A 15755-nucleotide genomic window follows, 5' to 3' on the forward strand; every position below is an offset into this window, starting at 1 on the left:
AAAAATTATGTGATTTTTAGCTATTTTTAGGCATTATTGGTTGTGTTCACATTGATTCTCGCGGTTCTCGCATAAGAGGTGGTTCTCGCATGATCTTCTCCCTATATATATTGCGTGAATATTTATATGTTGCGTAATTATTCAATTGTGCGTAATTATGGCGTAGACACACATACGCCCTGCCTAAAATCACGTGCCGCACCCTGGTAGCATCTTTGAACGCTATCTACATTAACTCAGCTATATGTACACGCACATATAATTTCTATAAACTTACTATGTTCAACCGGCTCACCCGTTTCAAGTTGAAGTGTTTGGTTAGCTCGTTTTCATTTTATTACTTCAATTAATCATCCGGTCCGGTTATAAAAACATTACTGTAACACATAAAGTGTCTAGAATTTAGATTTAACTTTTGTCTCCATCCACTCCACCGGACTGTTACTCGGATAGAAACTAGTAAGAAAAAACTTTTTCAGATTCATTTGAAAGAACATGTCGTCCTCATTTAGAATTTGTCCAATTCCTCGTTGAAAGTGTTATTTATTGCAGATGAGTTGTGTTTTACTTTCTTTATTAATTATTTGATTTCTTTCAAATATTTTAACAAAACGACAATAAATACTTAATTGCAGACAAATATCTCTTTATTATTACAATCTGGCATCCTCTCTCCAGATCAAAAATCCTGCCTCTCAGAACAACATACAACTTCTTCTGCATAATGTACAAGCTGATACATCTTCACTACCCTGGATTAAACTCTTTCAGCTCTGGTAAATATTCAGGTTCATGGTTTTAGGCACACACTCTGCATGTGAGAACCCATCATCCTTCTTGGCTTTTGTGAAGTAATTAAATTTTTTAAAAATTTGTCGTTAAAAATTTTCAAAATATTGATTTTATTAAAGGGTTTATTCTCAATTATTTTAGAGCAAGAATCTTCCATTCCAATTCCAAAATTTACACAACTCAATTCTAGAAAACATTCAACCTTTTGTGTCTCAACTCATCCCCATGGAGTTTACTTGTCAAATTTAGCTTTACAAACTCAAAAAAGATTTATAAAAATACAATCTTTTTGGGGGCTTTGATGTTTAATATCTCAAAGGGCAAAAATGGCAACTTTTAGTGGTTTAGAAATTGGTTTGGGGTTTGTATGTGGGTGTGTTCTTTTGGGTTGTGCTGCAGAGGTTTATTATCTTTTATGGTGGAAGAACAGAAGAATTGATATTGAAACTGAAAACAAAAAGTCATCTTTATCTTCTTGTTCTTCCAATTATACCCCTACTCATCTTTCTTGTTGGAAAATACCAAATTCTTCAAAACCCACAAAAACCCATGAAAATTATCAAGATTTAGAGATGGGTATTGTGCAAGATCAGGTTTTTAATGATTCTGAAGAAGAAAGTTTGGATCTTGAACTCATGAGGTTGCATAATCTCCATGGCCCACCAAGGTTCTTGACCACTATTAATGAAGAAACAAAAGAGGATTTGGAGTCAGAAAGGAGTAGAAAAGGTTCAAGAACAAGAAGTTTGAGTGATCTTCTTGTGCAGTTTGATACCCCTCAAGCTTCACCACCAATAAAGGGGTCACAATTTCAAGATTTTGAAAGTTTTCAGTTTAATGGATTGAACATAAATCCTTTGTTTGAAAGTGATGTAAGAAGTTTGAAATCTTCACCACCTCCAACATTTAAGTTCTTGAGAGATGCAGAGGAGAAGCTTTTGAGGAGATTGAAGGAATTAGAGGGTGCAAAAGTTGAGATGACTCAACAAAATCATCAAACTGTTTCAAAGGTGATTCCATTGGCTTCTTCACCATCAAAATAGTAAGTAAAATTTGACATGAAAGAGTGAGCATGCAGTAACTAGTTCTTGAAAAGGGTAATGTTTTTTTTTCTTTTTTTCTTGATATTTTTTTTTTAATTTTTTTTTTCAATTTATTTGATCTTAGTATCATCAATGTGGATATGCAATAAAATAATAGAAATTTTGTGTATTAGATCTAAGGTGGGAGGGGGAGGTGATTAGATGTTTTCTGTGTAGTTATTTTCATTTTAATAATTAGAAAACACATCTGAACACAATGATAAATTTAAAAATTTTCTTTTGTCAAAAAAAAAAAATAATAATTCTATAATAATTTGGGGTAGCAATTACTGACCCGACCCGGAAAAAAGGGGTCCGGTTCGGGTTGACACATGTTAAAAACAGTTCGGGTTGACCCGTTAACCGGTTTATGTATTTAGAAGATAAACTTTTTTTATATATTTGTTTTGGTTTTTTTTTCCGTTTTTCATTTATAGAACATTTTTTCAAGCTAAAATAACTCATTTATACATTAGCAGATGTTGAGATAAACTTTAAAAATCTTTGTATATTTTAGTTCTATACGTAACAAAAAACTTTATATAATGAAACGAAACATGATGATAACAAATTAACAATTAATAGAATTGAGCAAGGGAGCTTCAATTGTCCTTCAAGTTTGTAAATAGTTCACAATAGATTGATTAGACCACTCTTACTGGTGCCATTTTTGTGCGTTTTTTTACAAATAAACGCCCCCAAACGCCCTTGCTTTCGCCCCATGGGCGTTTTTTGATGATTTTAGGCTGCAGCGTTCTTAATTCAACGCCCAATTTCCAATTCTGTAGCCAATCACATACATTCTTGTTTTCTTGTCCAGTCACATGCATTCTTCCTTTTAACATAATGCCCACATTCCCAATACACCCATTTTAGAAAAACGCCCCATAAAGCCCTCTTGCCGACTGAACAGCCACATGGCGCAAAACGCCCAAGAATGGGGTTTCTTCCACTACGCATGGTCTTATGGTTAAAAAAAAGTCGGATGGTGATAATTCTTGAAGAAACTAATATCAGAGCAGGGGTGAACCTAGTAAGAAACCAATAACCATGGAAGGCAACTGCCCCATGAAAAAGCATTTTTTAGTGTTATTTATATGTTAAAATCCCAATTCTCCCTATAAAAGTTTGGTTAAGCCTCTCGTAAAAATCTTGGGTCCGTCACTATGAGTGAGTAGCGAGTGTTAGATTCACGAAAGTTTATTCTTAGTCCTTTGTGAGGACGGAATTGTTTTGTCCTCGGCATTAAGGCGCAACGGAAAACAAGTATCAACGATGTGTTCATCCATAGGCACCACATTGAAGGTGTTTTGAGCCTCGACAATCTTTTTAAATTCACCTGATAGTAGTCAAGTTTTCTTAATGATTTATTAAAGTTAACTGAACTTTTTTGTATGAAAAAAATCACTCATCTTTTAATATGTGTTACAATGTTGTTTATTTTTTGAATAAACGTTGATTTAGAAAAAAATAATTGATTTAAATGAAATATATATGAATCTTGTTTTCTATTTAGAGATGTATATATTTTCCCCACTTTAACTTGTAATAGAATAGAAGTTAATAGTGAAAAATATTCACGAAATAATAATTACTTTTCATAATTGTTCAATTTAAGTGAAACTAAAAATAATAATAGTCACCTAGTAATAATAACCAAGATTTATAGATATTCTATTTTAAGTCACTAAAAGAAACACTTTGGGAAACTTAATTAGTATTGAGTTAGTAAATTTTTAATGTCAAATTTATATTTTAAAAATTTAAATCTTATGTCTTGTAACTTTGATTTACAAACAACAGATTTACTTTAAAACCGGGTTAAAAGACTTTTTGGCGTTTGGGTTATGAGTTCATTATTGCAAGTAACGTGACCGACCATATTGCCAATAGGACATTCTTATTATTATTATTTGCATTTTGATAGTTGTGTTCTTATTATATCTTTTTAACTATAAATTTGAATAATTGACGGACCACTGAAATATCATCGTGTCACGAGTAGAACCACCTGATCTATTTCTAAATATAGGAAAATCCTCCCTTGTGAGAATCGTACCCAGAACCTATTGATTTCAAAGTCTTATCACACTCTCAAAATACCACTAGGCTATAAAGCGATGAGCTTGTGTACTTATTATTTAACAAACAAATAATATGATAAGAATAAAATTTATATGTGTGTATGTTGTGTTGTGGTTGGCAACTTGGCATGTATGGTAATGATTTTGACTGTTCAACTACACTTAGCGGAAATCATGGCGATAAGCACGAAGTATGTTCTTTTGCTTCTTAGATTGGAAAACCTGTGGGGTATTGTTTGTGCTCATCTGTTCTCATTACTTCCCTCCCACTCCAATTTAAATATTATTTCACTTGTTTTTTTTAATAAAAACTAGATTTGCTCTGCACGAGTTGCGGGGCATTAAGCCAAATATTTCTTTCTCATAATATGTACGCCTGTGTTTTGGTTACTTGCACATACTACTCATAACAACGATCTCAAGAAAATTACTTTGAGTCAACCAATTAAATTAAAACACTATCATACTTTTGCTTAAGAAAAACAAAAACGATAGAAAAACAAAAATTTAAATGGGGGCAAAATTGTAATTTTTCAGGATAAATGAGCGTGCGTCAGACAGACGCCTGACACAAATAAAAACTACATCGAGTCAAACAATTAAAACAAAGCACTACTATAGTTTTGTTAAAAAAACTAAAACGATGGCATGACTGTAATTTTACACTGGGGGTAAAATCGTAATTTGACTGGGAAAACAAAATAAAACGATGGTAAACATGTAAATTTAGATTGAGGGCAAAATTGTAATTTGGCTGGGTGGTGAAAAACAAAACTAATGGCAAAACTGTAAATTTAAACGGGTCAAAATCGTAATTTTGAATCGAGGGCAAAATGGTAATTTTTAGTTGGGGACAAAAGCATAATTTTATTTTGAACTGGAGTAAAAATATAAATTTGAACTGATGGCAAAATCGTAACTTTAAAGCAGGGATAAAATTGTAAATTGGTTGGACCAATGGGGGAGTGCTAGGCAGCTTCCTTGCACTATTCCCCTATCTTGTGTCTGTAGTTATACAATGGGGGTAAAAATCGTAATTTAACTGAGAAAGCAAACAAAAACGATGACATAGATGTAAATTTAAACTGAGGGAAAAAACGTAATTTTAAAGCGGAGACAAAATCATAATTTAAGTTGGCCAAAGCAGGTGAACTATGTTCACCAAATTTCATAAATGTTATTGAGTATTAAAAATAACGATTTAAGTGTATATAATAATAATCATAATATTGAAATCAATTAAGTAATAAAATAGTGAAATAATCGAAAGTATAAATAAAATTATAAAAATATTTGTATGAATTTACTGTTCATGAAAAGTTTGGTTTAATATGTATAAATGTCTGAATTATCGTACAATTAAACAGAAATTCCATTATTATTTTTTTTAAAGAAAACTTCATTAACAACAGGAACAACCCAAAACAAGGCGGCCAACACAACTATACAAATTTACACCAATCGTTCCATTTTACATCTTTGAACTTAGACCTATTTTTAAACCAAAGAAAACCAATGGATTTAATCGCACTAACCACTTCCTCTACTTTCCGAGCTTTGTTCGAGAAAACGAGATCGTTCCTAGCCTTCCAAACTTGCCAACACGTGATAATCGCAATCCCTTTCAAAGCTAACAGGGGCCAACCTTTAAGACCGCAATAATTATGGAATTCTAAAATATCTCTAACTGAAAATGCTACCAAGTCAGGCACTTTACACCAACGTGTAATCTTCATCCAGATCGACGCTACGAACTGGCAAGCCGTAAAGAGATGTAAAGCGGACTCCCTATCAGACTCACACAACGGGCAGATGTCATCTGAAAGAGGGATATTACGTTTGCAAAGCTCCACCTTTGTTGGAAGTCTGTCTAACTCGGCCCTCCAAGCAAAGAGATTGCATTTTAACGGAACTCACTTACACCATTCCCAAACATACCTGGAACTGAAATCTTTATTTTTATCAAATAGTTGTTTAACAAACCCCACACTAAATTCACCCGATTCGTCACCCAACCACGACCATTTATCTTTTTCTTCTAACAAACTAACATCCCGTAGTTTCAAATTTAAATCCAATCACTCAGCTAATTCGACATTGGAATCGGGGGGATGCTTCCAATCCCATCTAGCTTCCGGATTCAAAACCGGACGAACTATCCTGTCGCGAACCAAACACTTCTTATCCTTTTCCAACCTGAAGAGATTAGGGAAGCAATCTTTCAACGGAGCATTACACAGCCAAGGGTCAAGCCAAAAAGAAATACCGGATCCGTTACCAACACTACCCCGCATAAAATTCCGAAACTTGTCACCCGCCACAATAGGGTAAGACACCACTTTAGCAATATTTCCCCAAACCCCACCCAAAGAAGTCTTAACCGGAAGAAAATCCCAAGACCTCCGATTATGGTGAATCGCTGAAATGACCTTGACCCAAAGATTGTCTTTTTTCCGTTTTGAACCTCCACGCCTATTTGAGAAGAAGAGATCTGTTGATGGAGTCAAGATTCCTGATTCCGAGCCAGCCGCAATCAATGGGGGACACCACACGGTCCCACGCAACCCAGTTCAGTTTATTATCTCCACCCGAGCCACCCCACAGAAATTTTCTAATAATCGCCTCCAACTTGTTTAAAACTCCCACCGGAGCCTTATAAAGGGAGAAAAAATAATTAGGAAGACACCCCAAAACCGACTTAATGAGCGTCACCCTACCCCCAATGGATAGAACAGCGGCCTTCCAAAGAGATAATCTTGATTCGAAGACATCAAAAACCGGTCTCCAGTTCGCAATACGATTCATATTAGCACCAACCATAAGGCCGAGGAAAACAAAAGGAATCTGACCCGCCTTACAACCCACCAAACCAGCCAATCCATCGATATCAGAAGCCATTACACCAATACCATAGATATTCGATTTAGCCAAGTTAATTTTAAGGCCCGAGCATAAATAAAAACCTCTAAGGATCCTGACCATATTAAGAACATTCTCCTTAGACCAATCCCCGATAACTAAGGCATCATCCGCGTAAAAGAGGTGGGAAAGAATCAGCCCACCATTGGGGAGCTGGACCACTGACATCGCTCCAACTTCAACTGCTTTATCAACACAGCATGAAAGGTCATCCATAACTAACAAAAAAAGAATAAGAGACAGGGGGTCACCTTGTCTCATTCCTTTCTGACATTGAAAATCAAAGGTAAGAACTCCGTTGACAAGAACCGCAACTCTGGCAGACGATAGAATCCCGAAGACCCACTTACACCAAAGAGGAGGGAACCCCATCTGTCGCATGACAAACATAATAAAACCCCAACTAACGTTATCGTATGCCTTTTCGAAATCCAGCTTCATAAGAAACGCTTTCTTCTTTTTTTTTCTTGATCCAATTAATAGCTTCGTTGATAATGATCGGCCCGTCCAGGATTAACTTTCTTCTTAAAAAAAGCGAATTGGCTGACCGAAACTACCGAGCCAAGAACTTTCTTTAAGCGATCGGCCAGAACCTTGGAAATAACCTTATTTATAGCACCAACCAAACTTATAGGTCGAAAGTCACTTAAGCACACCGGGTCATTGACCTTTGGCACTAAAGTAATGAAGGCAGCGACACAGCCTCTACTAACCAACCCATTAACATGAAACTCATTCAATATCTTAACGAAATCGTCCACAAATAATTCCCAAAAGTGTTTAAGAAATCTGAAGTTCAATCCGTCCGGCCCGGGTGCACGGTCACTCCCACACTCCGAAACCATGGATTTAATCTCCTTTTTACTAAATTCCCCAATAAGATAAGCTGCCTCCGAATAACTCAGCTTCCTAAAATTATCACACAACACCTCCGGCCGGTTCACCAGCTCCTCTCTAAACTTTTCTCAGAAAAATTCGAAGGCAGACTTTTTAATAATCGACGGCTTTGAACACCAATTCCCGTTAATCCTGAGCCCATGAATAAAGTTGCTAGCTTTCCGACAATTAACCATAGAGTGAAATAATTTGGAATTCTCGTCCCCGTCTTTAGCCCATCTAACCCGAGAACTCTGTCTAATGTCTTTCGATTTATTTTGTTCCACCTCCTTAATAAGTTTGAGATTCTCCGTAAGGATCCATTCCTCCTCCTCCGAAAGACTCCCGTTTTCCATTAAAATTTCTAACTCCTCTAGCTCTTCTCTAGCCTTGGATTCCTTTTCTCCTCCATCTTTCAGCATAATATCTCTCCACTTTTTCACACGGTTTCTGATATACTCGAACTTTTTTAAAAGAAAGAGATCTGTCGGACCCTCAAAGGCAAACGAACTAGCAGCTTCTCTAACCGTATCATCAAAACCTGTCCGACCGATCAACGAGTCAAAAACTCAAAATGTTATTAAGAATGTCGAGCCATATTGTATTCAGAAACAATGATGTTTGTCTTTCTTAAACTTATACGTAATGTATTTCATAATTTATTAAAGATAAGGGTGTACATGGTTTAGCCCAAAACATAATGATAATCGAGATGTCGGTTAATGGATAACCATAAATATAACCGATTAGTTATGATAGTTTCAGTTAATCTGTTTTAAAGATTATAACGGACCAGTTATGAGTTAATTAACCGTAAAATTGGACCTAACTAAATAAGTCAAAACATTACAATTATGCATCATTTGGGCCTTAAAGTTTGGGCTCATTCTTTTTTACCATGGACGTAGTGATATTACACATACACATTTGACATCTACATAACATTTACAAAATACAAATAATCTATAAGATTAGTCCTGACAATTACCAAATATTCAAACAAAACAATGTAATATAATCCACAAATTCAAACACACGTTCAACCAAAATGATATGATATAAGTTATAACTCATAATTTCAAACAAACGTTAAAACATCAAATATTGAAAAAATGGTCAAAAATCCAAAATCCGACAAAGAATTTTACTACTTGTTGGTTCGTTTCAGTTATGGTGGGTGTAGAAACCTTAATAACTATAACTGACCCACTACTTTCGTTTTTCAGGAAAACAATTAACCGACTCATCGGTTTTTGATTCAGTTCGGTTTGATGAGTTAATTTGGTTATCCACTTAAAGTCTTTTGGATTAATACTCATGGATTTAAAATTTACTACGAAGATGGGATTTTGAAACCTTTGTCCTTTCCATATCCATTTTGGATGGATTTATACAATTTTGTCTATTAAACAGTTTAGGGTTTGTTAACTTTCTCAAATCCAAATTGTTGTTTCATTTACTCACATTTGAGGTTGGTTTTGGTTTGAATATGGGTTTACAATGATGTTATATTATCTTATGTTATACTATACTATGCCACACTAAGTTTTATCATTTTATTATGATTATTTTTGTCACATCTTTATATATTTCGTCTTGTACGAATACGATTCGAAAAAGTTCTAAGCATGAAACCCGTGCACTATATATTGATGAAGTAAAGTTTAGAATGAAAACTTATTAGGAAAGATTATAAAAACATTATACTGCTATTAAATAATTATTTTATGTATTGGAACAACTCGATGCCATAATTCGGACATGCCTAGCATGTAAGAGCATCAGTAGCGCGATGAATGGGCTAATATTTTTTGGGATCAAAATTTTCTTAAGAGTTTAAACGTTATACATGTATTTTCTTCTAAATAAATACAACTAAAGCTTCTATCTAAAAGTAGAACTTAGATGATTTTTTTTTTAGAAATTATGTAAATCAACAATACCCAACTCATATCTTAGTATCCCAATATGATTCACTTAAGTTAACTTATGACTTTGTTTATGCATATAGAAATAACATAAATATGATATATGAATTGGGAGTTCAAATTCTGAAGAGTGTGCTGTTAAAAAAAACAAAAATAAATATGAAGAGTGTGCTTTTAAAAAAATAAAAATAAATATGATACAAAGGTATCTCCGCAACCATGTTTATGAATAATGTTGAAGGACTGCGATTGTAATTTTCACAAACTTCAGGGGTAAAAATAACCTACGGAAAATAAAAGAAAAAATAAAAATGGAGATGCGGGGTATCGATCCCCGTACCTCTCGCATGCTAAGCGAGCGCTCTACCATCTGAGCTACATCCCCATTTGACTTTTGTTTTTTAACAGTCGTTTAATATAGTATCATCTAACATGAGTAATACAATAGTAAAATGTTAAAAAAAAAAGGTATAACGTCATCATCGTTATAATCATTAGATACAAACAAATACACACTAGCAAGCAAGCCGGTCCTTAGAAATATTGACAAGTGACAACGACCTTTTCGCACTGTCGGTATATGTTGACGTACCCTGACATTCTCCTTGGGTGGTTGTCCTTTCCCGCATGACATTCCTTCCTTATTTCACTATGTATGTTTTTTTTTCTTGAGTCGTTTTTATTACAACTTACTTTTCGGCTTGAGTTTTTGAATATGAGCTTTAGAATAGCACGTGTGTGTGTTCTTGAATTTATTTGTTTGCAATTCATGGTTGATTAAGGTGTTCTACGTGTTGAGTTTCTACACAAGGCCCATTTGTAAATTTTGCATCTATGATAGATATATCATATTCTAAGTTGTACATATTCTAAGGTTCCTCAATTTATCATTAACATTTAAACACTAAATAAAATGATAAATGAGTTGCATGAGATTAGGAAACTAAGAACATCATGTGTCAAAGAATGAGGAAATCTTAGTGGTTTTGTAGTTTATTTTATAAGTGAATTCGTCATGAACCATCATGAAATGATCATGATATGAAGTTGCGTTCGTGAAATTATCGGCAACCAGGATGTAAAACGTGTTATTATTCGTCTCAAGTTGGAAGAACGTCATATTAGGAATAACGAGAATCCTAAAACATTGCGAACATATGAATCGTCAGAGATTTTATGACTTAATGATAGTGAAAAATTGTTTAGATTTATGTAAGTATAACATTACTTGTTTCAATTTAAAAGTATAAAACAGAAGAGTTTTAATGATTAATTTAATCAAAACCTTATTGTTATTGTTATAATTTTTTTTTGTTTATATGTTTTCAATTTAAATATAACCAGAAAACTTGTTAAGTTACATCAAAACAGAAGGTAGACGGGCAACAAGCTGCGCCGCCAACCCTTTCTGAATTGCAAACCCCAACCTCCCGAACACAAACCCCTGCCCCCTTGGGGTCGAACAGTTACTGTGGATAACCCGTTGAACCCTCGTCAAGAAGTTGATGGCTTCTGGCGCTAGGGAGCCAAAAGTATCAAAGGCAAAAGGGATAAAGACATGTTGGTTCTCTGCGCAAGCTTTAGCGTGCTTATCCATTTTCTTTGCTTCTGCCTTTCTTGCTGCTAGTCCAGCTACAAACCCGTTTTCCCTTAAACCAACCAAAGGGGAAACCCCCGTGAGGTCTACACAAGCATGTTTCCCCCCAGCCCAGCCAAAGACGGAGCAGATTCGCTGGTCGCAGAGTAGATCTCCCTTCCATAGGGTCCGTGAGGAAATTCACAGGGGCCTCTTTCTTAGCAGAAATCCCAGCTCTTCTTAAGATGTCCCCCAAAACATCTCACACCCAGTCATGCCGATATTTAAACCCAGGGAGCTCTTTACAGTGAACTGCGTGCTCCCCATATTTATCCATACAAGCTTTACGACATATCGGGCAGGTTTCATCTTCTGGGTACATAGGGATCATTAGCCGGTATTTGAGAATGGTTCTATATTCTACTGCCGAGATGCATTGTCCTAACCCCTCAATCGGGATAAGAGTTTTGATTTCAAAGAAATGAGTGAAAGCGTATAATAGTTTTCCCAATTGTTTGCTAACATCTCATGCTATAAAAATTTGGATACGTAGTTACCGATCCCAAGACCCGAGTTTGGAAAAGGGCCTCAAGGTAAGGTTTACAATATATAAGACAGAATTTATGTTTTCCTAATTTCGGACGATGACCCCACCAAATATATGAAATCTCCAGCTACCGACAACTTCGACACTTATTTTCATTATGATGTATATAATTACTATTGATGGTAAAGACATGCCGATATTCTTTTTGGTACATTGGTGTACGGGGTGGAAACGGCAAGGGTGCGGCACGCCCCTTTGCCGCTCGGGGAATACTGTCGTCACCTAAGTATGCCGCGCGGGGAGGAGTTGGATCGGGGGAAAGGTTGCCGCATTCAGGGAGAAGGTTGGTGGGCTTGATTTGACCATTGGGGACTTGATTTAAACCGCTATATGACCGTTTATGTTTTTAGAAAAAAAAAACCATTAAATACCTTTATAAATATAACATTCCATTCTACCATTTTAAACATTTCATTTTTCACCCAATTTACAAATTCTCAAACACACAATGGATAGACAAAACAAGGGCGATGACAAGAAAAAGTATCGGATTCTGGTTCGAATGTGAGGGGGCGCGACTCGCAAAGTATACGAGGCGGATCAAGTGTGTACCAACCCAACTTCCCACCACAATGTTTTTCACAAACGGGTTTTTACAACACCCAACCCCAACCCAACTATCAACCACAATTTTTTTCATTACCACAAGGTCCCACGATGGTTGCATCAGGTGTGTACGAGTATCCTACGGAAGCCCAAACGCTTTTGACCCGTTTGCTTATCGGAGTCCACCGTCTCAATCTCCAAGAGATAATGTTGAACACATGCTTCCCATATACGACGACAACGAAGATGAAGAATTTGTACCCGATACTCAACATTTAGATGAAGATGAAGAAGTCGACTGATGTGTGTAAAATGCAACATATAAATCACATTAATTAAGGCATAAAACTAACCCTTTTTAAGTACTAATGTTGGAAAAAGAGTGTTTTTGTCTTCCTTTTGTATTTTCAGGATGAAATGAGCTCAAAATCACAAAAGAAGCAAAAAGACAACTAATTCTAGCATAAATACAAGAAAAGGAACAAAAGTAAACTGCCCGGACCCTCAACGGCACCTCCCAAGGCAAAGAAGAGAAAACAGAGACTGAACACGCCCCGTGTCCAGCGAACACGGGGGCGTGCCCAGGAAGCAGCAGAAAAGACAAACCAGTAGAAGCTTCCATTGCCCACCACGGGGCCGTGTCCAGCGGGCACGGGGGCGTGGTGAAAGTACAGCAGGCGCATTAATTGTAATTGCGAATTACAATTAATGAAGAGAGAGAATGTCAGACGGGCACGGGGGCGTGTCCAGCAGACACGGGGCCGTGCCCAGCCTTCTGTTCAACCTATAAATAGGGGTGCTTGGCTTCATTCCATCTCATCCCTTGGCACACCACCTCTCTCACACTTCATCCACCATCCACCACCACCATAACACCATCATCCACCACCATCATCCATTGTCCATCATAGAGTGTGTGAGTCGTCTCGGGATCCAAGATTGATCGTAAGAGTTCTTGACAATCAAGGCCATGTTTGCCTAAGTCTCTTACATCACTTGGTGAAGACAAGTGTTTAGTATAATACTTTTTATTTTTAATCTTTTGCACTTTTTATTTAGTTTTGTATTAATGACTTTAATAACTAGTTACTTATGTTGAAGGTGATCTTTCCTTATCGTTTGTCCGTGGTGTCTTGGCGTTATTTTACTGTCTATATAAAATAAAAGATTTTCACCATTCATATCTCCACGGTCTATATGGAGGTATGTTGGCTACCTGGTTGGGGGTTAAGGGAACGGTTTGGTAAGGGTCTTGCCCTTGTTCAGCGTTTAGAGGTCCTGCTTGGGACCTGGGTCAAATTTAGTAGGATCTCCTTCAATGCCCATAGGTATTGGATGGCGGGGATCCAAACTCTTTGACCCCCTCATAAGTTAACTACTATTAATACTATAACCCGGCTATTTAGGACTGTATCCCTGCTGACTCAGACTACTTAGCCGAGGGTAACGTCACCGCCGAAAGCGGGGCCTACCACAATTTGCATTAATAACTTAATTCATTATCTTTCAATAATCCGACCCTTTAGGATTGTATCCTTGCTGACTCAAACTACTGGGTTGAGGGTAACGTCGCCTTCAAAAGAGGGGCCTACTACAATAACTAAGATAATCTCTTAAACAGGTGCAAAAGTGCGAAAATAATCAAAGGTTATACTAACACACGTGTCGGATCCAAGTGATTCATCTTGTCTATCTGTTTTTATTTTTATTTTATTTTTCAGCATTTAGTTAGTTTTTATTTTTCTTAGTTTAAAACATTTTTCTCACTTTTTGATTTGGTTAGACGTTGAGGATAAACCGGTATTAAAAGCTCTTGTGTCCTTGGACGACCTCGGTATCTTACCAACACTATACTACGTCCACGATGGGTGCACTTGCCCATATGTGTGTTTAGTGTTAGTAAATATCGTGTTTTATAAATTTAAAACTTGGCTAAAAGTGTAAAAAGGGGCTTAAATATATATAAAAATTATATACACACCGACACGCATCAAGTTTTTGGCGCCGTTGCCGGGGACACAAGGATTTTAAGAAAGTTAGGAATCAGCGGCCTAATCATATTTTTATTTTTCTTTAATTTTTTAGGATTTTTTCTTAGATTTTCAGCTTCTGCAGAGCTCAACACGGGGCCGTGCCTGGTCGGACACGGGCCGTGTTCAGCATCGTCACTGGCAGTTTTTGTTTTCCAAGTTACAGAAGGCTGACCACGGGACCGTGCCGGTGCAACACGGGACCGTGTCCAACTTCCAGTAACTGGGATCTGGAAAACAATCACTGAAATTCCGACCACGGGCCGTGTTCGCTCATCACGGGGCCGTGGTGAACCTTCTGACCAACATTCTTTTTTGTTTTTATTGCAGGACTTGGAACCCGACGCCACCCTCACGTAGTGTATGAGCTCTAGTTCCAATAAAGACATAAAAGAACCACTAGAAGAACCCGAACGCTTTCTCAGAAAAAGGTTAAAAGCCAAAAACCAAGAGAAGGTTTCGGGTGATCCACCTCCAATGGCGGACCAACGTACCCTTATGGATTATCTACGACCCACCGTAGGTAATCTAGGCGCCGCTATCAATGCTCCGAATGTCGAAGCCAATAACTTCGAACTTCGGCCACATTTGATACAAATGCTCCAAAACTCCGCAACCTTCCATGGGCTTGCGGACGAGGATCCCCATCTACATATAACTAATTTCTTGGAAATATGTGATACCTTTCGGATCAATGGAGCATCAAACGACGCCATCCGCCTCCGTATGTTTCCCTTCTCACTAAAAGACCGAGCGAAAGCTTGGCTCAACACCCTCCCAGCTGGATCGGTAAACACCTGGGATGAACTAGCCCAAAAATTTCTATATAAGTATTTCCCTCCTTCTAAAACTGCTAAGTTAATGGCTGAAATTAATACATATTCACAAGAGGACGGGGAATCCTTATATGAAACTTGGGAAAGGTTCAAGGAGCTATTACGCAAGTGTCCCCATCACGGCCTCGCAATATGGCAACAAGTATCCACTTTCTATAATGGATTGTTGCCACACACTAGGCAGACACTTGATTCTAGCTCCGGGGGACTTTTAGGTAATCGACGCCCACACGAAATATATAATCAAATTGAGGAAATTGCTCAAACCAATTTTCAATGGCACACCCCCCGGGGAAATAAGTTTATCGCCCCGGGCGCCCATAAGGTCGATGAAAGCACTTCTTTACAAGCCCAAATCGAGGCTCTTTCTTCAAAGATAAAAAAATTGGAAATGACAAAAACAGTCTCGGTTATGGCTTGTGAAGGGTGTGGTGGGTCACATGAAAATTGGAGTTGCATGAAAGAAACAGACGATCAAC

At 37.0% G+C, this 15755-nt stretch overlaps 2 protein-coding genes and 2 non-coding genes across 4 annotated transcripts; 1 reads left to right on the forward strand and 3 right to left on the reverse strand.

Moving 5' to 3' along the window:
• The first annotated feature begins 1118 nt into the window (after window positions 1–1118).
• LOC110906626 lies at window positions 1119–1835 on the forward strand. The gene has a single exon (XM_022151755.1). It carries the CDS (start codon window positions 1119–1121, stop codon window positions 1833–1835), a length of 717 nt encoding a protein of 238 aa, XP_022007447.1.
• A 4595-nt stretch (window positions 1836–6430) lies between these two features.
• Window positions 6431–10310, reverse strand: LOC110906702. The gene is made up of 4 exons (XM_022151820.1): window positions 10274–10310; window positions 7948–8294; window positions 7546–7836; window positions 6431–7249 (listed from the first exon to the last, which is right to left on the reverse strand). Exons 1-4 carry the CDS (start codon window positions 10308–10310, stop codon window positions 6431–6433), a joined length of 1494 nt encoding a protein of 497 aa, XP_022007512.1.
• On the reverse strand, window positions 9994–10066 carry TRNAA-AGC. Its single transcript has one exon. It is a non-coding gene; the product is annotated as a tRNA-Ala (tRNA).
• A 4985-nt stretch (window positions 10311–15295) lies between the features above and the next one.
• On the reverse strand, window positions 15296–15402 carry LOC118482985. Its single transcript, XR_004869416.1, has one exon. It is a non-coding gene; the product is annotated as a small nucleolar RNA R71 (small nucleolar RNA).
• Window positions 15403–15755: the final 353 nt, after the last annotated feature.

The sequence above is a fragment of the Helianthus annuus genome, chromosome 1 (assembly GCF_002127325.2).
Source record: "Helianthus annuus cultivar XRQ/B chromosome 1, HanXRQr2.0-SUNRISE, whole genome shotgun sequence".
NCBI classification, from domain to species: Eukaryota; Viridiplantae; Streptophyta; class Magnoliopsida; order Asterales; family Asteraceae; genus Helianthus; species Helianthus annuus.